Here is a 24,199-nt window from a genome sequence, read left to right on the forward strand (position 1 = left end):
TTTCATGCATGAAGCCTCTACGTGCAGACAAGTCCCCGACTATTAATAGCCACATGCTGAAAGAAATGAATTTACCATCAGAAAAACGTGTCGTCTTCTAATCTTTGAATCTAATGTCAGAAGTTGTGAAAGTTGGTTTCACAGTAGGAAAATTTTATATTTCCTTGGAGCCAGAGTGTGTTACATGCTGACTATTATCTCATGAAGTGTTGAAAAGCAGGACCTGTTTGGTTGTCACCTGTTTGGTCATTATGTGTTTGCAGTATGCTCTGAGAAGCATTGTTTGCATCTCCCTCCCACGTTAACATGTTCAGAAGTATCTTCTGGACGTGGGTACTGGTTATGTATTTGTAGCCTGCTGTGTGTGGTACACATTCCCGTTGTCATGTGTTTTGTCTCTTGCTGGTGCTTTGTTCTGTCATGTGTTTGGTCCTCACCTATTCAGACACATTTGTGACATGCTCAGAGGCATACGCTGCCTCTTGCCTTGCTGTCTGGTTCTGTGTCATCAGGTGTATGTTCAGCAGTGCCATCACATTTTAGGTTGACCTGAGTCAGGTCGTGTTTACCAACATGCTTTGAACCATTATATGTTAGGACACATGTTTTGTCTTATGATCAATCGTGTGTTGTAAATGTGATCAGTCTGCTGTTTGTGACATGCTTGGACACGTGCTCAGGCATAGGTTACTGTCATGTGTTAGGCTGCTGTGTGTTACTGCTGTAGGTTTATCACATGTTCAGTCATGTGTCCGGTTACCTTTCCTCATGGGCTTGCAACTTGTGTCCTGTTATAATGTTTGGTATATTCAGCTACATGTTTCTCATGCATTTATGATACGGTGACATGCTGTTGTATGTTCAGTCACATGTCTGTGATGACTTGGACATGTGTTCTGTTGTCACCTGTTGCAGGCACATGATTTGGGCAGGCGGTTTAGGTGTTAGAAGTTGGCTTGTTCACTTGTCACACATTCTGGAGGCAAGATTAGCCATGTGTTTGGTCATGTGATTGATCAGGTGTCCATTGTATGGTGACATACTCAGACATACGTTCTGTCACATCGGGTCAGGTTTGTCACGTGGTAGTGATGTGCTCAAACACATTTTCTGTCACTTGTTTGATCAGATATTAGGTCGTATGTTCAGACACTGTCCTCAGAAATCATCTAGAAACATGTTTGGTCATGTGTTCTGACAAGTGCGGCAACACACATTTGATGCGTTTTTCACACTTGGCTATGTGCTTGGCCACATGTTCAGTTACTTATTTCTGCTTTGTTTAAAAAAGTGCTTGTCCACGTGGTTGATCACATTTGGCCACATCTTTTATCACATGTGATGATCATGTCTTTCACTGCATGTTTGACCATGTTTGATTGCATATTTCACCCTATGGCTCCTCTTCCTGCAGCTCCTTTCTGAAATGAGCGTTCGTCAGTTAGTGCCATCTGTGCTAATGTGCTGTTTGTTTTTCAACCCAGCCTTGGCAGTCAGAGGAAGAAGGCTCTTGGCTTCGAGAATATCCAGTCACCTTGATGCAGTTCTTTCGGTATTTGTATCACAATGTGCCGGACCTCATTTCCTTGTGGATGAGTCCAGAGTTCCTGTGTGCGCTGGCAGCAACAGTGTTTCCTTTCAACATACGACCTTACTCTGAGATGGTAGGAAATGCAACTACTTAGCTGTTCATTTTCCCCTGAATGTGGATTTATAAATTAACAGTCATGCTAAATAAAGCTCTGATCGTTGTAAAGGCTGGCCTCGATGTTTTGTGCTTGGGTTTTGAACCGAGAGAAGTGCATGTTCAGCTGAAGGGCAGTTACTGTGCAGTGACACCAGAAACTGCATTTTAGGGAGAATGTACACAGTTTATTTGTTTTCTAGTGGACTCTTTTCAGTCATATGAACAATGTTAGCTCAGATTTACAAAAGCAAAAGAAAGGGAAGCAGCCTGTGCTTTCATTCTTCTGCTCTGGAGGATGTGATAAAATCTAAAACTTCTTTTTCCTCCCACTTCCCATTTCTTCTTTTGTGGCTTGGCCACAAAACAGTGTTCTTGTATTAGCTGGAACTACTGAGTTCAAGCCAGGAGAGGGTGTGAATTGGTGCCTGAAGTATTCTTTGAGCTTAGTGGCATTTAAAAATGGTATTATTTCTAGAATATGAATGGAAAGGGAACAAACAGTTATTGTTAGCCAACATCTAAAAATAATTTTATTAAGAATGTGGAAAGATAGTTAGCCTACAGGTTGAAAGTCCTAGAACTAGGGAGGGTATGATACAGTACTTCAGGAAATACTTGCTGGCTGCATGCTATCTTTCTGTTGTCAATAACAGTTTTTAAAGGTGTGTGCTGATGAGTCTCTCATCAAAATAGTTTATTTTGCTTTTAAGTTAAACTTGCACTTCAAGTAGATGCTAGGAATGCTGTCTCTCTCAAAAGAAGTGCCACTTATAAAGTGGTAATGCTGACTTGGCCTTCACCTGTACAGCGTTTTTAGAGGAGCCTTGTGCCTCTGAGTAGGTTTTACTTTTAACTACTAGGTCTCTTAACTTTTTGTAGTTGCCTGACAACTCAAGCTCTTCACTGTTTGAGGGCTCTCTTGACTTCCAAATTGGTTTACTCCTCCAGCATTTGTCTCTGTCCGAATATGCAGAACTATTTAATCCCTTGTGAAATAGATGAATAACAGCCAGATTCCCACAATAAAATACTGTAACCCAAATTCAGCCTTGAGAGAAAATTCTTAACTGATCTTTCAGCCTTTCTGAGATTGCCGTTAAAACCAGAAGCAGTACACGTTCGCATTTCTCTTAATTTCTTGGGAATACTCTCCTACTGGAGAGCAGACCAAATGTTCACAACATTTGGTTACTTCACATGTAAGCTGGTGATGCAATAAGCCTGTTGATGGAAATCATATTGTCTCCTTTTGCATTTGGAGGAGGGTGTTACATAGAAACAGTCAGTCTTCTGGATTTGACAGCTTTCATTGCTGTTTGTGCTTTTTGTTACAGCCTCCTTTAAAGCTAGCCCCCCAAAGATTCTTGGTTATCAGAAACAGGAAAGCTGTGGAAACCTGTTGTTTTGTTTAGAGATTTGGGGAAACTGGCTTACCTATAACTGCACTGTGAAGGTATTCTATTAAGAAAAGGCTCAATTCCTTTTTTGTTTTGTCATGTAAGCTTGATAGCCTTTTTTTAGGTGGCTTCTGTCCTGATTGTATCTGCTTTAGTTAATAACTTTTTACATAAATTTTCTGATTGCAAAAAAAAAAAAATATTTTTGCAAAGTATCTAGAAATTGCCCAAGTACTACTTGTGGGTAAGTGAACATGAAATGTGGTCTCTAGCTCATGTAACTCATGCCAGTCTTCACTGATTACTGTTTGCCTTGGGGACTTTACACATCCTACAAATGTGTGTATACAATACACAACTCCTGTTGTGTATTAGGGAACTGATCCTGAACATAATAATCTTGTAAAAAGGCTTCTTAAGAAGCAAAATGTGAATGGCCTTAGAAAGACAAGTAAAGAATTGAGTTGCAAAGAGACTGCTGTTGGTTTGCTGATCTCTAGGGTTTTAACATGCTTTTTTTCACAGGTCACTGATCTTGATGATGAAGTGGGGTCCCCAGCTGAAGAGTTTAAAGCCTTTGCAGCTGATTCTGGCATGAACAGGAGCCAATCAGAATACTGCAATGTTGGCACCAAGACATACCTAACCAACCATCCTGCCAAGAAGTTTGTGTTTGACTTCATGCGTGTGCTGATAATTGATAACTTATGCCTCACACCAGCCAGCAAACAGACTCCACTAGTAGATCTTCTTCTAGAGGTACAGTTTCTTTGGGAGTGTTTTTTTCATTTTTATTATTTGAACTTACTGTGACACTTTATTTCCTAAAATGTTTTCCTCTACTTACCTTTCAAAGTTAGAGTAATGATGACTCGGGATTCAGCAGAATCCTGTAAATTGTCATGGAATAAGAGGTCAGGCAGGGAAAAAGGAACACTAGTGTGCCATAAATAATAATTTGCTCACCTTTCATTAACAGCTTGGAAAAACTAAGAAAGCAAATGCAGAGGGTTTATCTCAACCTTGCTTTGACAGTGTTTTCTGGACTTCTCCATGCCCCTGCCCCCAGCATTTGTGTATATTGGTGACCATCTCAGGTGCTAGAGCTGCCAGTCTGCATGCTGGTTACCTGGCTTTCTTGTTGCTGTGCTGTGTTCCCCTGCACACCACAGCCCTACTACAGCTTTTGTTTGTGCTTTCCTTAACTTTCATTTGGCCAGTCAAATGACTCTGCTAGCTGCTGAGCATGCCATGTCAGGGTTTGATTTCTATTTTGTCCTCACTTTAGAGCAGCCATACTTGTTTTGTCATCTTAGCCAATATCTTTTTTGGTCTGGAAACACAGGTTTTGAATCATAACAGTTCAACAGTGCAGCGTGAGAAGTTGTAGTTTTCATCAAGTTTTGGTTTTATGAAGTATGCTTCATTTGTTAAACACCTTTCAGATAATGACAGCTGTGTTGACTTCGTTGAAAATATAAAATCCCTGCAAGTCCCTACTACAGAAATAATAAGGCTTCTATTTTATTCGTATTAGACAGAAACAAGTGTCAGGACATATGGTGCCATATGCTATAAAAATTCACAAAATAACTGTGTTATCTTCCTGTATATTATCTTTTAAAGTTCGTGACACCTGCAGAAAGCATCCCTCTGTTAATGAGGAGGCAGGGAGTGAAAAGTTCAGTTTCTGTTTAGCTGCCTACACCTCTTTCAGATTATATATTTTGAAATGTTCAGCTCACATAAATTCACATTCTCCCTTAACCTGCCTGTTTGTTACCTCACCTGTGAGTTGCTGCGTCTCCCTGATTTTTTTTTTTTTTTGATAGCTGTAGGAATGTTGTATATTTCCAAACAAACTTCCTGAGGCAGTTGGGCATGTCTTTGCTGTCACAAAGCAAAAAATGCTTTGTCAAAAGATGCAGTTGTACCCAAACATCAGGAAGCATATCTAAGGCCATCGTCATTTAGTTGCAGTTGGTTTACTGCTGTCGTAATCTGTTATCGCTCACTAGTGTTACTGGCTGCTTAGCATAAACAGAGAATCGGGTATGTACACACTGCTAAACTGTTATGGGGCGAGACAAAGCAGGTTGATTTAATCTTGTATTGCTTTCTAGGACAGTTTAAATGGATCATTCGGTTAGGTATGGTTATGTATGCATTGAACGACACAAGGTGATAAAGTCATTTTCGCCTTTAAAGTGCAAAGGAAATTAGAAAGGTTTAGCACATCCATCTATTATATTACTGTACCAGGGCTTCTGTAGTAATATGCAGAACCCCTTGTAGGATTGATGATACACTTACATGTTTGATCTGTCCCACTTGTCTTTACTGAAGGAGGTGATTCTGTGAACTGAGATCATCACAACTTTATCTTATGTTTAGTTAGATTTGTGCACCTTTTCAGAATGTGTTCTTTTCCAGTTCCTGTTACAGCAGAAGGCAAATTTACTGGATTTAAATAGGAATAATACCTACTCTGTAAGACTGCATACAGCCAATGTATACTTGACGTGCATTCTTAAATTTTTAGATGAAGCCAAGACTTATTTATTGAGACAGACTCGTAAAAGAAAAAAAAACAGTTCCTGAGAGCTGAGAGAAGAGACATTCAGCTAGAACACTCTCCTCCTCCCTCTTTTCCGCACTCAGTGATATTCATTTCTTAATGTTGTATTTCTATTATCAGGCTTCTCCTGAAAGATCAACACGAACACAGCAGAAAGAGTTTCAGACATACGTTTTGGATGGAGTGATGGACCACTTACTTGCAGCTGATGTTTTATTGGGTAATATAGCAAAGTTTAATTATCAATCTATGGATTTGAGAAAAAGGGTTTTGAATATTTAACTTTTTTTTATTCGCGTTCTGTGACTGTCTTTTATGTCTTTTTCTGTTTTTTTCCCCTGCCCTTTCCTTTCCTTGGTGTAATGGTGTAAATGGTGTTGCTGTGCTTGCGTGTTCCCTCACTATGTTGATTGTGCCGAAGCCGTAAAATAGCTTATTCAAAAGAACTATATGGCATGAATCTTTTGGGTATATAAGCCAGACAAATTTCAGTCACATCAAAAAGACCTGAAACTGAATCTTGCATCATCTCTCTTGTCCTTCTTGTCTTAGTAGATGAACTGGAACTACAGTCCATTTATCACGGGTGGGACATCCATTTGTAAAAGTTTGCTTTATTTCTGTTTCCTTTTACTGTAATTTTATTATGAATGCAGCACCCCAGAAAAAGCCTCTGTGATTAGCACTCCATTGATCCAGTTAATAAATGGACAGGAGGAGAATTAGAAGCTTGTAACCTGGATGTCAGTAGGGTAGGCTGTCCCACCAGAGCATGGGTTTAGATGATTGTGAAGGTGGCCTGTAGGAATATCACTGCTACAGTGCCCAATCTGATTTCATGGTGGCCTGCTGGACTTCCCAGGAGCTCTCAGTCTGCTCTGTCTCCATCCTAAATGTCATTGGATGGCATGCATTTCTGTTCAAAAGTGCTTGTAAGGCTCCCCCTTTCTTGCCACAGCAACAATTTGTTTTTCTGTGGGTGCAGTGCATTTATAAAATAAATCCAGAATCACGTTACATGAAGCTTTGGGTCAGGTTCTTCAAAGAGTCTCCTGCCCTTAGAAGTACATCTGTGCAGCTCAGGAACAGGACTTTAGTTTCCCCAGTCATGTGTTCTTCGAGGTTTTGCCAACTTCCTCCACATGTGATACTATCAGTTGGCTTACGTGCAGATGAGGCAACAAGTGAATAAGTGTAGATGAACTTCCAACAAAATCAACACCACTGATCGTTTGAGGTTTTTGTTTGGTTGTTTGGGGGTTTTGGGTGTTTTGAAAAGTGCAAGTGCTTCCATAAAGCTTCTCTTAATATAGCTGGACTGACATTTATGTATGTGCAGACATATGCAGCTGATGCCTATTGACTTAGTTTTATTGAGCGAAGCACCATGAGGGAGAAGTGATGCCAGCTGATACCACTTGTCATCTCAAGGTGGTTTACAAGGTTCTTTTACTTTTGAAAGAGCAGAAGTATAATTTAAAAAAGCTACAGGTGGTTCTGCACACATGGAGCTCCAGTTGAAAAGGAGGACCAGAGATAAATATGATGCCTCAGGATCATAGGAGTACTGTTTCTTCTAGACTCTTCCTGCCCCAGCCCCCACTTTCTTAGTCTTTGTCACTGTTGATTTCAAATGTTTGCTTACCATCAAAGATCCTTGTAGGAAAGCTGTGAGTGAGGTTTTAGCTTTTTCTCTGACTGAGTCTTCTTCTGATTTACAGAATTCTAGAAAGCACAGACTAAGGTGAATGTATTTATGCAGATGTGGGGTTTTGATAAATGCAGAAAACTTTGGGTTTTTTCGTTACCTAGGTGAAGATGCATCTCTGCCTATAACGAGTGGAGGAAGCTACCAAGTGCTGGTGAACAATGTGTTTTATTTTACACAGCGTGTGGTAGATAAGCTTTGGCAGGGCATGTTCAACAAAGAATCCAAACTTCTTGTGGAATTCATAATCCAGCTCATTGCTCAGGTAACAGTGTTCTTCTATTAGCCTGCTTGCAGAAACATTTTTGCGGGTTACGTTAAAGCCCATCGAATGATGTCACTAAGTAACCCATTAGTGACACAGGTCAGCACAGCAGCATGCTTTTGTTCCCCAGGTTTTCTCTCTCTTTACTGAGCTTTCCTAGCTCATCTTGTCAGTGTGGAGTGCTTTAATATGGGGCCGTTGAGTAGAAACCGATTTCACATGATACTATTTATTTTATTTTATTTTATTTTATTTTTTTTAGAAATTCCCCCAGATAAACAACAAAATTTACCTCACATAAATTTTGGGAAGCTTCCTAGATTTACCTTGACATTTTTGGGAAGCTTCCTCATGCACTTTTATTGGAGATTATTAGAAGACTCTTATTGTTAAAAATCAGCAGTATCTTTATAGATGTTAAAATTCTAAGTGTATCATCATTAATTAATGTCATTTTAGTCCTTGAAATTCATGGAATTGTTGACACTTTTAGTAAAATACCGATTTTGAAAAATGAGCATGGGTCAATTCAGGGGAAGATTGTGTGCCAGTAAATTGATTTTCTGCTACTGTCTGATCATGGTTTTTTACTTCACATCAGTCAAAAAGAAGATCTCAGGGACTATCACTGGATGCTATTTATCACTGCCTGAACAGGACCATCTTGTATCAGTTCTCAAGGGCACACAAAACTGTTCCTCAGCAAGTGGCTCTCCTTGATTCCCTAAGGGTCCTTACTGTGAACAGAAACTTAATTTTGGGACCTGGAAATCATGATCAAGAGTTCATCAGCTGCCTAGCTCACTGCTTGATTAATCTGCATGTGGGAAGGTAAGTATCTTAGACAGAAGGTCATTCCAGAACCAGGGCTGTGAAGTATTAAAATGACCTGTTCTCTCTAAGCAGTGACACTCACCTTGTAAGTCAGCAAATTCTGTGTAACTGTTTATAATTTTCCAGCCAGTGAGATGCAAGCAAGCTTAAATGATTCATTTTGAAAAAGAATTATGTTTGAAGAGCCCAGGTATAGAGAACATTGTAACCTACTTTTACAGAGGTATTTTAAAATACTGTCACAAGTGCTTACCTAACCATTTTGTTGTTATGCTTTGATAATTTGAAGTGTTTTCAAGGTAGAAAGAAACACTCGTGCTAAGTAATTAATATTTGAAGGTACCTGTCACTAGATTTATTGTCTATTGAATCATTTCATACAAATTCCATATCTTAGTACTTGGCTATATAACACTGGAGTAAGTCCAGTCAGGCTTTAAATCAGATGCCCATGACAAATGCTGTAGGCACCCATTTTCCTGCATTGCTGCAAACCTGCCTGGCATTTCATTTTCTCTTTCCAAAAAGTTGTACAACTTGTGTTTCGTCCAAAGACACTTGGGAAGCATCAGCAGCAGAAACCCTAATGTTTTCCATTTGTGGCCTCATCTGTTTTGCATTTCTTCAAATATTGCTATCTTCCTCTAGTGACGTCAGTGTCCGTGGCATGTCATTTTTCATAAACCTTCAGTGCAGCTTGTGACTGCAGATGATCAGAACCTAAGTGGACAGAAATGAAGATACGTTGCTGTAGTAGCACATATTAATCTTTGTGATACTGTCACAGGGAACCAAATGCTTTAGCTTGTTGGGTTTTTTTTTTTCTAGTCGTTAATTCATTGTGTATTTGTAGCAACGTCGATGGGTTTGGATTGGAAGCAGAAGCCAGGATGACAACTTGGCACATTATGATTCCCTCTGATATAGAACCAGATGGAGTCTACAATCAAGATGTCAGCGAAGGTAATCAGAGAGTGGCAAAGTCACAGATGTCTCCTAATGCCACTTCTGTATTGTCATCACTAATCTTCTACCCCAGTTACTCTTAGGGCTGTGTGTGGGGGTGTGTGGGGGTGTGTGTGTGTATAAAAATACCTAAAAAATAGATGAAAAAACACTTAGAAATGCCAAGACAGACATATCCAGGGTAAGTTACTGTTTTGTTAAAATAGCAAGAGCTCTTCATTGTATTCTGGACATATACTAGAATTATAAATACTGCTTTATATGCACTGAGTTAAATGCAGTAGGAATGGTTCATTTTAAGTGTGCACCATAGTTTTGTATCAGCTGGGTCTTACATGAGCATAGGTAAGAACTCATTGGTATAGGCTCTAAAATTATTATTTAGTGACAACCTCAGGATCTCTCACTCAAAGGAAATTTATGAACTAGCTGTGGAATAAAGGATTCGGTGATGATTTTTTTTTTTTCTTACATGTATATACGCAATACTTATTCCAGTTGTGTACTTTATGCACACAATCATATGTAAAAATATTAAAGCATAATGTATATGTGGAATTATGTATGTGTTTATAGCCATACTTCTGTAAGATTTTTTTGAATCTTACGTCATTAATAAATGGATGCAGGAGAAGAATCACAACTAATCAGAGGTGGTGTTTCAGATTCACAGAGGAAAAAATAGCCAAAATTAACTATTAGATACTTTCTGATAGGATATAAATGGCAAAAAAGACAGTCTGGCCAGAGGCATTTCACAAGTTGTGCAGGAGTGGAAGATCCTGGAGTGTAACTGCAGAAGTTTAGTTCACTACTGTAAAAATACCAATTCTGTAAGCACTGTAGAGAGCTTGCTGTTTGTGATCTTGTACCTATACAGGTCGCCAACTTCTTTTAAAAGCCATAAACAGAGTGTGGACAGAGCTGATCCATAGTAAAAAACAGGTTTTAGAGGAAGTTTTCAAAGTGACGCTACCTGTCAACGATCGTGGCCAAGTGGATATAACTGTTGCAAGACCTTTCATTGAGGAAGCAAGTTTAAAGTGTTGGCAAAATCATTTGGGTGAGTGTAACTGAGGATTTATCTGTCCTGAATGATAGATTTCCCTGAAGTGAACCGTATGCACTGGACATTTTAATATAGGCTTAGCTTTTGGGCAGCAGTAAGTACTTTAAACTGTCACCATTTAACATGTCTCATTTAGAAACTGTACCATCTATAGGATATACTTACACTCCACTGCACACAGGGCCTTTATCCTGCTTTTGTAAGTCAGACACACGATGCTCCAAAGACCTTATGGGTAAGATTGCTCAGCTTTGGCTGCTCAGTAGCTTTGGTGTGTGGATTACTGTTCCCTTTTGGATATCCTCTGTCATCTGCAGACAAGTAAAATGACTCTTCCCATAGACTAGGCTATGGTGGACCTGCTTGAAAACCTGCAGCTAGGCTTGTGTTTCATTGAATCCTTCCAGCCATTGAGCAAATAGATGTATCGGGTTTTCTGGGCAATTCTTCTGGCATTGTGCTCCCTTATCTCTTTGGCTCTGTAACTAACCTGACGCTTCAGTAGTTTAGAGGGGAGGTAAAAAAGCAAACAAAACCAGAGACCTGAAAGGCCAGATCTTGCTCGTTTAAAAACCAAAACAAACTTGAAACACTCTCTAACTGGACTGGCAACTGTTGGACTACTTTGGCCTGCTGTAATTTCCATCTGAATATCTGAATTCGACATTTCTGGGCTTGTAGTACCTTGTCCCTGTAGTCTAGAGAGAATTAAGCGTCTCTGGCTGAAGTTCCACCACATCTAGGGTCTTGCTGTGGTATGTTCCGGGTTCCTACTCCAAAGCTGTAGTTACAGCTAAGCAGTGACTGTCCTCACTTCAGGTTTTGGCTTCCACAGAAGCTGCAGTTCTGTGCTAAAGATGCTAAATAGCATATTGTAGATTACAGTGATGGGGTCATTTAGCTCCTTCCCATGAACACTTGGATTGGGGTGACCTGTGTTGCCATTCTCAGGATTGGATGTGCCAGGCAGGGAGGGGGACCCCTCGTGATCAGGTCTGGGTGCAGCCTGCAAACTCTCAGTCTGGTGATACAATTGGAAATGTGTGACTGAGCAGTCTTTCTCCAGCAGCAGTGATACTGTGACTTCTTGGCTGGGAAGTCTCTTCAGCATAGGAAGCAGCTTTGCAGGAAAAGGACCTGGGAATCCAGGTGGACAACAAGTTAAGCACAAGTTAGCTCTGTGCAAAGAAGGCCAGCTGTTGCTGGACTGAATTAGTGAGAGTTTAGACAGCAGGTAATAAATTCCATAGATGTGATTCCTTTGATGATTACACAGCTCTAAAGTAATTGAGCTTAACCTGGATGTACAGAAAGCATTTTTCAAAGCTTGGAATACTTGTTTTTGTGGTCTCTGTATTTCTGGATATGTAGATGTGTTATCCCTGGCTGATACTTGCTCATGTTTCCAGTATCTCCCTTACAGTCAGTATATATGCAGAAATGTTTTGAATAGAGTGAAAGATCTTAGGAGAAATTATTGCTATAAGAAAGTAGTGGTGGTTTTAAAAGAAGAAGAAAGCTCAGAGGTGGAGTTAATTAAAGAAACAGTGAGAAATGTGAGCATGTACTTTCTAAATCAAAGGTAACTGACATACAGGACAGTCCATTAGCTGAATATCGGGAGAACGTTAAACTCTTAAGAGAGTTGGACTAAGCTGTGGGGTTTTTTTATTTTTAACCTTCCATTTTAGAGTAAGCATACTAGTCTTGTTGGACTGGACTATCAACTGGGATGGCTGTACGTGCACAAAAAGGTGCAGTAGCCTCTCTGTTCAACGTGGCATATTTTGCTTCCAGATTGGTTAGTGGGGTCGTGTTGTAGCTCCTTTTTGGGTAGAAGTATGGGCTCAGCTGCATTTTTTTCCGCTAGTTTCTACTGTTTATAACATAAATTATATAAATTCTGTTATCTTTGTAACTGTTTTGAGAAAAAAATATTTCTCCAGACGCTGTCTCCCTTCTTTGGAACGCCCATTTGTTCTTTAAGTGATGTAAATCAACAAAAACGAAGTTCGCAGGGGTAGAGGGGAGGCTAGGTGATGGTTTTGTTATACATAGCTGTTTTCATCTCTTCAAACGAGGACAGAATTTATAGCTCATGGACCCTCATCTTGATAATCCATCAAAGGAGTAATGAATCTGTTGTGCTTCATTTCAAAATGCAAGCAATTCCCATATTTCACCTGCAGATCTTTCCTCATACAAGTCGTGAATGTTTGACATGTATGTGAGGGCTGCTGGGCACTCTTAAAACAAATAAATAACTACACAAAACCCCCAAACAACCACCCCACCCACGCAATTCCTCTAATTCCCCAAACATCTACCTTTTTAAAGCGGCAGAAAAGGTTATTCTATTAATAGTATATGTGTGTATATAATGGAGGGAGTTAAAAAAAAAATCCCCTAAAAAATGCTCCCAACACTTTCTCTTTGTTTTTCAGCTCATGAGAAGAAATGCATCAGTAGAGGGGAGGCTTTGGTTCCAACCACACAGTCCAAACTTTCACGAGTTAGCAGTGGGTTTGGTCTCTCTAAATTAACTGGTTCGAGGAGAAACCGCAAGGAGAGCGGGCTCCATAAACACAACCTCTCTACACAGGTAATTTCTGTCGATTAATAACACGCAGGCTAAAATCCAGCAAGGTATGTTCAGGGTTTATGGTAAATATCCCAGTGTAAGGAATCCTGTGGAGTGCTTGGTTTTCTTTCCCCTTTTGGAATAGCCAGGCTGGGCATCTTGCTTGTGTGAGTCCTAATCTAGTAGATGCAGCTGCGTATCTGTAACATTAAGCCAAGCATTAAACTCTTCAATGTTGGTGAGAGTGCTCAGTTGCTTTATTGCTTTGCTAGTCTGGGTCTTAAATTCAGTTTGCAATACTGCTCTGAAATGGAAGCTGTGAGATAGATGTTTGTCCTTTTTTCTATTCTGCCCCCAAGTTTATGTGGTTTAGGAAGATCCCTATATAAGCATGCATGTATCATAACTAAACAAATGCTGCTTTGCACAGTTTTTATTGTACTACAGAGAAGAATTCAGCAAAACCATCTGTGATAGTAGAACTGGATGCGCACTTTACAAACCTGCTTGCTTAATTAAAAAAAAGGTTAGACCAGAATAGCACTGCAATGATGCTCTCAGTAGGACAGTACCTGGTGGGTCATTGCAGGGAGTCAGTATCAAGTATTTGAGGCACTGAAAACAAAGGAAAGAGAGGAGTCTGAAAGTTTAGGAGGATTAATTTCTTACTGTATTTAGCACTTGAAACACTGGGGACATGTTGTGTCAAGGAGGGCAGGTGTATTCCTGCCGCAAGGAAATGTGTAGCTCCTGTTGATTTAATCAGGAGTTTGTCCCCTGTGGAAAAAAAAAATTAATGTTGCCAGTTCTCTTTCTGATCTGAAAACTAATTTGGTATCTTTGATAAAATAAAGAATTCTCATTGCTCTCAGTCCTTTTCCTGGTGAGCAGGCATACACACTAAAACAAACAGTAAGAAACTCATAAACTGAGCTGACAGGAGCGGTTGCTGGCTGTATCAGTAGAGGGGGCAATAACTAAAAACAGAGATACTGTAGTACAGAGTTGAGGATTTCCGACAAACTAGGCAGCATCCATAAAATATTACTTAAAAGGAAATAGGCAAAAGTAGTAATATTTGTCAGTGCCAATCTTTGGCGGTTTGGGAATGTTCTGAATGTTAGTTAAAATATTTTTCAAATGATTGCCAGTTTCTTCTAAAGGATATTTCTATATATGCATTTACTGCCTTTAAAAATAAAACAAGAAGAAAATAGCAAAAAACCCCAAAACCTTAAATACCGTTGCATGCAGTAGTTTGAAATTCATCATCTAAGTAATTGATTTCTTAGAAAAAATATCCATTGTGAGCACAGTTAGCAAGGTGATGTATTCATAGGCTTTTCATTCAAACAAAATCTTCTTTTATAAAGTGTCATTCTGTCTGTCCTCTTACCTTTGTATTAGGAGATTTCCCAGTGGATGTTTACTCACATTGCAGTGGTTCGGGACCTGGTTGATATGCAGTATAAGGAATACCAGGAGGTATGGTTCAATGATTTAATTACACGACACTGATATTTTGACCTGTTAGGTATACCAGTCCCATTTCTCAATATGGGGCTTGTAAAATATTGGACTGTCATTGGTGAAATGCTTGAATGTGTAGATACATTTTGGTTGTGGATATGAAAACTCTTCTAGCAATGTTACATGTTAAATCTTAATTTTTTTCCAAGAAGCTTAGGTAGTCTTTCCTTAGAAGTGTGGTTTTTTTAAAAAAAGAGATTTGAAATATGCTAGAATATGCTGTCTTTCTAAAACATCATACAAAAACCTAAGAGAAGATGTGGAGAAGCATTGTGTACAAACTCTACTTCTATAGTAACACAAAGAAAATTTTATGATACCTTTCCCAAATCATGCAGAAATAAAAAGTGGCTGATATGTGCCTTCCAGAATGAAATCATTGCACCCTGCGGTTTCTTCCAAACATTCCCAAAGACCTTTGGTTCAAACTAGTTGCTGAGCTACATGCTATAAATCTTGAGAAATCAGCTTCCAAGAGATACAGATCATTGAAAGTGATTAGTTAAAAAAAAAACACCCGCCAAACTTTACTGCGTTTAATTTCCCTCTCCAGTGTAAATACAGCCAGGGAAAGCCCCCAACAGAATTTTTGTTTTCATTCTTAAAATCCTTTTTCAAAATGAGTGCATTAGCGTTAAATTTCTTTCATATTTTCCATTTAGAAATATGTTTAGTTAATGATACAAACCAAAAGCAAAACTTTCACCTCTTTTTTTACTTCCCCATTTTTTGTTGAGAAGATTACGATATGAAGCCTGCTTTCATGGTAACCAACACTGGAAATCTTATTAAGGTGTACTAGAAAATGCTACTAGAATTATGAATTATTTCACTTCTTTCTGTACTGTAGTAAAAATGTCTCTGTTCATATCAGAGACAGGTTTAAAAGCATCACTCCTGATGCATATACAAATGTCTTTGTATTCAGCGTCAGCAGAATGCGTTAAAATACGTGACAGAAGAGTGGTCTCAAATTGAATATGAGTTACTCCGAGAGAGAGGTTTGTGGGGTCCCCCCATTGGCTCCCATCTTGACAAGTGGATGTTGGAGATGACTGAGGGTCCCTGCAGAATGAGGAAAAAGATGGTGCGAAATGACATGTTTTATATTCAATATCCCTACATGCCTGAAGCCGAGCAAGAAACAAACTTGCTGGTAAGTAGTCAAGATTTTGGGATGAGTAATTTTATGCCCTGTTGTAAAATCCATATTTTTTTAATAAGGTTTTCTTAAGAAACTTACCTTACTCTGTTGGTATTACCTGCTATTTTGTCTGTATGTCCTGAATTGTTGATAAGGTCCGGTTGTTCCTCATAGTATATTTAGGGAAGGGACGGCATCTCTCAGCTGAAAACTAAGTGAACCAGAAGACTAACAATTGCAGCATCAGATGAGGTGTGGTTGCATCAGCTAAGTGATCATGCCACTGAACAGCAGAGGCATCTTCACAAGCCCCTGGAGGCTGACAAGTACCATAACTGTGGGAGGTTTCAGCCTGAGTTCTTGGCCTTATGCTAGATAACATGGTAAAAGTGATCTAAAAAAAAAGAAAAGAAAGAAGAAACCAGACAGGCTATGGGCCTTGGTTTGGGTGCATTTCTGAAATTAAATGTGCTTTCACAGCCCATGAATGTGAACGTGGGCTGTGTAGCAGTATTGCACGTGGCCTTTGGAAGCTTGGCAGTTAGTTCCTGTTAGTTTTGGAACACCATTTTTATGATATGGAGCAGTCTTTATTGTGTCCCTTTAGGCATGCATATATGCATGCAGAGTTTTTTTCCTCGAATTAAGCTTAAGTGTCAAAGTACTTAAAGCAAGCAAACAAAAATTAGCATTCAACCATTTTTAAACCATTAGGTGTATTTGTCTGCTTGCAGCCTGATACACACTAGCTGTAGTGACAGTCTAATTCACCCAGAGTGGAGAACATGCCATCATACATTCTTTTCAAAAGTGTTCTTTTTCTGATGCTTATATAATTGATGCCCTGTTTTCAGTCTGACTTCTCAAGCAGACTTCCTGAGACATCTGATGATACCATTCCTCAAAAGGTAAAGAAACAAGTACACGGACTGAAAGAATGTAAAATAAATACAACTTTTTTTCCTCCTGCATGTTAGGCAACCTTAACAAGGCTTCTACGTTTGGCTTTCGACTTGCTCTTTCAGTAAATACTTCCAGGCCTAAAGGTTTTTTCAAGTAATCACATTAAAAGATGTTACTGTGCTATCCTCAACCTTCACTTAATAAAACTTTCTGTAGATCTTGCCTTCTTTGCTGCACACTAACAGGCTGTGTTGGGCTGTGCTATCACTGTTCTCACTGTGTGAAGTGTTGTGGCTTTGGGATTTCAACTAATGGTCAGTGGAACATGTTTAGTAATGGGCAGCACGATGACTGGGAAGCACTTACTGGGAAAGTAAGTGTTTCTTTCTAAGAGAGGATCTGGTAAGCAGTTCTCCCTTTTAGCCGTAATGGACTGTAACAGGCCTACTACTTAGAGCCCAGGTTAATTTTGTCTTAGCTGACTCTTCTCCTCCTTTTTACTATTAATAAAATACATTTGTTTAAAAAAGATGAATCCTGCCTTGAAAACAACAGACTCGTTTGGAAGTGGCTGCTGTGCAAGCATTTCAGTATTGTGCTGCTTCTGCTAATTACATTCACAGTCTTGCCCATCACTAAGTACAATGTGTAATGTGCGTGCACTCATTTTGAGTTACATTCAACAGACTAACAGATACATATGAAAGTAATCCTATTATACAGAGTATCTAATAGAAATTGTTACTGTTTTCCTTTCTTCATGCTAGCAGTGCTAGTTAGGATTTCTCTTTGTAGGTTTTAAGTTTTTTCCACAGAGGTTTTAAGCATCATCTGGGTGGCATTTTTGTGGTGATGAGTGAAGACTTAATTGAACATAAGTAAACAAATTAGATCAGTACCTTAAATTTCTGGGGGCAGCCAATTTGACCTGAAACAATAAATCTCTGTGTTGCTGATCTTAATCTCTTTATCATCCCAAGCATCCACTTGTAAGAAAACTAAGCTTGATTTTTTGGGGGGTCATTTACTTTCCCACTATACTATCATACAGATGAACACCAAAAAAAGGTAAAAAAATCACATTTTATATATTTCCAGTTATTACTGCAAAAGTGGACAAGGAAAAATCTTGACGGAAATAGCAATGATATTCTGCAATTTACATAATGTAAAGCATTTAACTGGATTAATAATAATAATAATTTGTAATTATCCCAATCTAATTTTGAGATTCATGGGAAATAATGCTACAGAACACACAAAAAACCCCTATTTGTGGTGGAGAACTGAACACATTCACAAAGCTTTCTAAAGTTTGAGTGTGATGTTAAATAGTAGTCAGAGAAGAAAGTTTTCAGCTGTAGTATAAAATCCATGGGGTTTTCATCCATCCATACGCATCAGTGTGTTTTAATTTTGGAAAGGCTCTTTAATACCTCTTTGATTTTCACCTGTATCTCCCGTGATCATTCAGATATATTTATTGTCCTCATTTAGTTTTCTATTTTGAATGTTATCTCCATAATCAAGGGAGGAACGTAAGAATTAGCTTATGGTAAGGGATGGAGTGGACAAAGGAGAGAAAAAACCCACCAACCAACTACCAAAGAACTCACAAAAAACCCTCAACAAAACCAACCCCAAACAAAACAAAATACACAAAACCCCCCAAACTAAAAAACCGCCACACCACCAGGGTTTCATAATCCATTGTCACCCAAAGGTACAAATGGTGCTCAAGGAATTACTTTGTTTAAATGGATACTTCTGTGCTGGTCTCCTGCCCACAAACTGTCAGAATCTTTACTAAAAAAAGAAGTGACTTGAATTAGTGAAGACTTTCCAAGCCTTGAAGCTGGTCCCTGGCTGCTTTTAGTTCATACCAACTTCCACACATCTGTATCATTCCCTGAAGCAATTTTTTGTTCAAACTATTGCCCAGCAAAGAAATCAGCTGGCTAATGAATAAGCTGTGTATGTTGTAGGGAGTTATGAAAGTTGATAAAATGGCCATCTGATCTATCAATCTTAAGCACAAGTATCCTGGCCTTTTGTGACAGTTCATAACATACTGGCCATGCTTCTGATTTTCCAGGTTTAGGTTTGTCTGCAGGCTTTTCTGCAAGCCCCTTATTACTTGAGTGGCTGAATAGCTCCCTTGCAAATAGCTGATGGATTAGATCTGCTGATGAGTGTCTGTTTCTGTATGTGTTGGTGTATGACTGAGCACGCACAAAACACTTGATGGGCATGCACTGTGCTGCACACAGTATTCCTGAAACACGTTCACTAAAGTGACTGAGGAGCTGACTGACCAAGCATTTTCTTCAATTATTTCTAAGAAACCTGCTCGTTACCGAAGAGCTGTAAGTTATGACAGTAAGGAGTACTATATGCGCCTGGCTTCTGGAAACCCTGCAGTATTTCAGGATGCTATAGAAGAGAATACAGTGGGTGAAACCACTCAGCAGGAGCCAGAACATGGGGAGGACACTATTGCAAGAGTCAAAGGTTAGATTGTTTTGTTCAGAACTGTTTTCTTTAAATTTATCTGCATTTATATCTTTTCATTCATTTGCATTAAGATAAGCTTAAGGGTCCTGTAGGACTTTTGTTTTTCTGTCTTAGCATTGGATCAGTAATTTCAAAGTTCAATAGGTTTTTGCGAAGTGAATTTTTTTGTGTCAGGTTTTTATTTATCTATCTCTGTTATTCCCCAGGCCTGGTAAAACCCCCCCTGAAACGGTCTCGCTCTGCTCCTGACGGAGGAGATGATGAGAACCAGGACCAATCACAGGATCAAATTGTTGAGGGGAGTTCAATTGATGAAGAGGAGAAGACTGACAATACAACTTTGCTTCGACTTCTCGAAGAAGGAGAGAAGGTACCGTGTACTTTTGAACACACCAAGCACTTACTGTATTGAAATTCCTGCATTACATACTGCAAGCATTAATAAATGTCCTAGATACCTTCCCTGATCTACAGCTGAATTTGTTTAGTATTTCGTCAGCTTCTTCCTTGAAATCAGGTGTGTGCTCTGGTTCAAAGAGATCCTGGGCCAAAACTCCTGTACTGGAAACATTCTTTTTCTTTCCTTCAGCCTGCTAGGGAAAAAAGAACCTGTCCTGAAATGAAAGCTACATGCTACATGCTTGGATTATTACCCTGTTGGCTTAATGAGTCCAGACAGAAAACATATGTTGCAAATATAAATGTTGAACTTGGCAGACTGTCTGTAATTAATTGTTCCCTTCACTGGAATGAAGAACCTTGATAAGTAGTAGTTTATTCCCAAGAAGAGTGTTGAATGACTGTGCTGTGTATTTGGTATTTCAGACTTTGTCTGTCTGAACTATACCAGTAAATACATTTGTCATCATAATCAAGTGGACTACAGGTTCTAAACTATGCTCAAAAAGCATGGTGTGAGTGGATAACTTGGTAAATATATAAGTCTTTCTCGTACAGAGGAGGCTTTATTTAACTCCCTTCCCAAACTGCTGTATCACAAGTGTTGGGTATATCTCTGATTAAGGGGGAAAACAGCAGAATTTTTGCCATATCTGCAAGGGATAACAGTAGTGTCTGGGGCTTGTTCTAACAAAGCAATGATCTAAGCTTGTTAACCTGCTTTTTGCTCAGAGTCTGCTTTTCGTTACAGATTCAGCACATGTACCGCTGTGCTCGGGTCCAGGGCCTGGACACCAGTGAAGGGTTGCTGCTCTTTGGGAAAGAGCACTTCTATGTCATTGATGGATTTACCATGACAGCCACCAGAGAAATACGGGATATTGAGACACTGCCTCCAAAGTGAGTAGATTAGTGGTGAGATTCCTCAATTCTTGATAGCTGAACAAGAAGTATTTAATAAGATTTTTGAGGAGTCAACTCTAAAACAATGTCAGATTCAGAAAGACCTCAGGAGCAGTTTCCTCTGTGCTCACAAATTGCTCAGTGTAGTATGGTATATTGTGAAAATCAGCTGTTTCTGTAACTGGACTCTCATATGAATTAAGAGAATTTTCTAATTTATCGTCTTTTTATCACTTCTCTCTCCCTGTTTATGCTCATTTACAGGATGCACGAGCCAATTATACCTAGGGGAGCAAGGCAAGGTCCAAGTCAACTTAAAAGAACATGCAGCATTTTTGCATATGAAGATATCAAGGAAGTACATAAAAGGAGATACCTTTTGCAGGTAACACAGGCACTGTTTTTGGATTGAGGAGCCTATTCTGGAATTTTTTTATAATGTCATTTTTAAAAAGTAAAATAAATACATGACTGATCAGTATTTGGAAAGTGAAGCTATTACCTGTGTTTCACTATTTGGAAAGTGAAGTTATTGCCTGTCTTTAGGTGCTGAAATTGGGCATCTTTGTTGGAACATTTGGCTTACTATGGTGTAGTTCTGTTTGCCTGTATTAGTGAATTTTAGTGGACCAAAAATAAAACATCTGGCTGTGCTGAGCAAAGTCTGCTTCACCGTAATGTGGTGTCATATATATATGTGTATATGTATAGTATAACTACACTAGTCTGTGCCTGACCTTCAGAGGTGATGAGCAAATGTGTTAGTGTTGACATGGGTTTGTCCTCTGTTTTCAGCCAATTGCAATTGAAGTTTTCTCAGGAGATGGACGGAACTATCTTCTAGCTTTCCAAAAAGGGGTTAGAAACAAAGTTTATCAAAGGTATTGTAAAATAAGGTAGAACATTTTAATCCAAATATTTCCAAATGTCTGTGTGGAGCCATATGTGAGCCTTACAGTGACCTAACAACCAGAAGCAGATTGCAAGAGTGATGGGTGTTGGGCCGTGGATAACCCTGATAGTAACTTGATGCTGTGCAAAAGAACCACTAGGAAGCACTAATGCCTGTGTGTGAAACTTGTGATATGCATTCAGTGAGAAAAGGGTCATTCCAATTTTGCTGAAGATGTTATGTAGCTGCTCAAAACGAAGTCTGTAACTGTACTAAATGCACGCTGTTTCTAGGGAGAAGACATACCAAGGTCAGAAACTCTAATCTTAATCTCTTTTTAACTGCTGATGCAGGTTTTTGGCTGTGGTGCCATCTCTAACTGACAGTTCAGAGTCAGTGTCTGGGCAGAGACCAAACACCAGCGTAGAGCAAGGGTAGGTGATTCTGTTCCTCACAAGCTCTGTAGCTAATCAGTTTCAAATAAATGATGCTTGCATGAAGGTCGGGATTCACTAGAGTACTGCAACCTTGATGTAAAATTGGACATTACCAAAATAACTTAACTAGTGATGTGCTCCAGTTATTTTAAATGTACTAATATCATTAGCAGCATTGGTATATCTTCTTACTAATTAATATATACTATCAGGATTAACATTATTGGTATACAGATACATTCTGAAAGCAATTGGAGTGCCAAAGCCATTAGACATTTTCCTTGTCAGCAGTCTGTTAGATACGTTTGTACTTGCAGTGAACTGTGTAATTAATGTCCATGATTTTAACAGTATGTGTTTAGAAATAAAAAAAGACTTTGATAAATTAAGAAGGAACAAAGCCCCATTTTTCAAATTGTTAAAATTTACAAGTTTTGAGAATAAAACTTTGGATTGTCTTGTGAAGATGTAACCCAGATCTTACTGCTAAGTCAGAAAATGCAATTCCTTCTTCCCATTAGGTCTGGCTTGCTTAGCACTTTAGTGGGAGAAAAATCTGTTACTCAAAGATGGGAAGTAAGTATGAAAATTTTGGGGATTTTTTTTTTAACTAAATTCCACGTTTTGTAGTGATACGTAATTAATGAGGGCACATAAGCTGCATCCTCCTAATCAAACAGGTGGTATATACTACTATAGAAAGTGTATCTCAATGTTTTAGTTTGTAATATTTCATGATACCATCATCAAATAGGAAATTGTTATACCATTGAAATTACAAGGTGGGGGGCAACTGTAGTAAAAATAGGGTGAGTGTTGTAATATTGAAATAAGTTTTGTATGTTTGGGGAGAGCTTAACACTTTGACAGTCTGGCAGTATAGACATTGGATTGTTGTAAAGCGAACACTTTACGGTGCTGTTATCTGTCTTCCTTAAGAGAGGAGAAATCAGTAACTTCCAGTACCTGATGCACTTAAACACTCTGGCGGGCAGATCCTATAATGATCTCATGCAGTACCCTGTCTTTCCCTGGATCCTTGCAGACTATGATTCAGAGGTAAATAAAATACCTTGTCAGCAATCTTTTATATGTTGGGAGTTTTTGCAGATATTATAGCTGGCTCATACTGCCTTGGTAAAACTGAGGCTTGTCTTTATCACCAGTTGTTTGATTTCGTCTATTTTGTAATGTTCCTCCTGCTTATCAGTGGGTAGGATATTAGAGATTCTCGGCTGTCCCATGCAGGCAGGTCCTTGCCTGCGCTGATTTTACAGCTGTTACTGGACTGTGCACAAGTGAGGGCTGGGATCAGTAGTTTGTTTTAAGACAGTTGCCTGTGTTACAACAGTTCCTGTAAGTCTTTGCATTAGCTTTCTACTGAATGTCCTGAAGGACATTATGCCCACAGAGAAAGCACGCTTGTCCAGAAGACTGTGGTAGGGGCTGCTGTGAAATCTGGCCCCATGGTGAAGAATTTACTTTTAAAAACGAAGAAACATCCTGTTAATGCTTTTGTGGGCAGCTGTTGCTACCAGCCAGACCATAACTTAAAATATTGTTAAGATGGCTGTTGAGTATTCAAGAACAGAATTAGAGGGAATTGTGGAACATGACAAAGAGAGCAGGGCAAAAATTATCTGGAGCCCATATGTGACTTAAAATAAGAAACACTGACTCTCTTAAGTCGGACTGAAGGACTGTTTTAAGCCTATCCAACATTGTACCTGCTGCATGTGTAGGAAACAAAGATGACAGCCTTAGAAGGTGTGTGGTGTTAAATATGGTAATCAGCAGTATAGAAAGGGTTTGTTTGGTTTTTGGTTTGGGGTGCTTTTGTTTTTATAAAATTGATGTCTGATTTATTTTTAAAGGAACTGGATCTTACAAATCCCAAGACATTCAGAAACCTTGCCAAGCCCATGGGAGCTCAAACAGAGGACAGGTTAACCCAGTACAAGAAGCGATACAAAGACTGGGAAGATCCCAATGGTAAGTAATGATCCATCCTGCAGGAAATGCAGAGGGACGTGTGCTTGTCACATGTCAGGAGGGACTCACAGATTTTTATATAATGGATCAAGAGGTCTGGATATGGATATGCAGAACTCTACCATGGTTTTTAGTGACTCTCCAACAAATACTAAGTTAGAGCAAAGGGGCATCGGTTTTCTTGCTGTGGTGTTTGTTTTAAATCCAAATGACGTATTTTGTTTATATGAAAAAATGAAGACAAAACAGTTGCATATTCAGAGCAGTTTGACATTGTCTAAAGGCTAGCATGGGCAGGCACATGAAGCACACAACCAGCTGTGTCTACTAAGTGTGAGCACTGCTGCAAGAAAATAAGTTGTACGAAAGCATGGGAATACTTCTGCACTAGCAGTACTCT

The 24,199-nt window shown here is 39.1% G+C and overlaps 1 protein-coding gene across 4 annotated transcripts in view; it reads left to right on the plus strand.

Annotated features, from left to right (window-relative positions):
- The window catches only part of WDFY3 (WD repeat and FYVE domain containing 3), a 185,192-nt gene that overhangs the window by 139,981 nt on the left and 21,012 nt on the right, over positions 1-24,199 (plus strand). For 3 of the 4 annotated variants that reach the window (XM_037396249.1, XM_037396258.1, XM_037396261.1), the window contains 20 exons: positions 1,485-1,664; positions 3,610-3,843; positions 5,783-5,882; positions 7,475-7,635; positions 8,237-8,466; positions 9,323-9,432; positions 10,316-10,498; positions 12,949-13,106; positions 14,493-14,570; positions 15,544-15,771; positions 16,614-16,667; positions 19,005-19,173; positions 19,383-19,546; positions 20,327-20,475; positions 20,743-20,863; positions 21,274-21,359; positions 21,724-21,804; positions 22,329-22,383; positions 22,747-22,866; positions 23,682-23,799. In XM_037396249.1, the coding sequence (XP_037252146.1) occupies positions 1,485-1,664; positions 3,610-3,843; positions 5,783-5,882; positions 7,475-7,635; positions 8,237-8,466; positions 9,323-9,432; positions 10,316-10,498; positions 12,949-13,106; positions 14,493-14,570; positions 15,544-15,771; positions 16,614-16,667; positions 19,005-19,173; positions 19,383-19,546; positions 20,327-20,475; positions 20,743-20,863; positions 21,274-21,359; positions 21,724-21,804; positions 22,329-22,383; positions 22,747-22,866; positions 23,682-23,799 (2,779 nt within the window). The remainder of the gene's footprint in view (positions 1-1,484; positions 1,665-3,609; positions 3,844-5,782; positions 5,883-7,474; positions 7,636-8,236; positions 8,467-9,322; positions 9,433-10,315; positions 10,499-12,948; positions 13,107-14,492; positions 14,571-15,543; positions 15,772-16,613; positions 16,668-19,004; positions 19,174-19,382; positions 19,547-20,326; positions 20,476-20,742; positions 20,864-21,273; positions 21,360-21,723; positions 21,805-22,328; positions 22,384-22,746; positions 22,867-23,681; positions 23,800-24,199) is intronic. The other variant, XM_037396260.1, reaches the window with a different exon arrangement.

Source organism: Falco rusticolus, chromosome 1 (genome assembly GCF_015220075.1).
Source record: "Falco rusticolus isolate bFalRus1 chromosome 1, bFalRus1.pri, whole genome shotgun sequence".
Taxonomy (NCBI): Eukaryota; Metazoa; Chordata; class Aves; order Falconiformes; family Falconidae; genus Falco; species Falco rusticolus.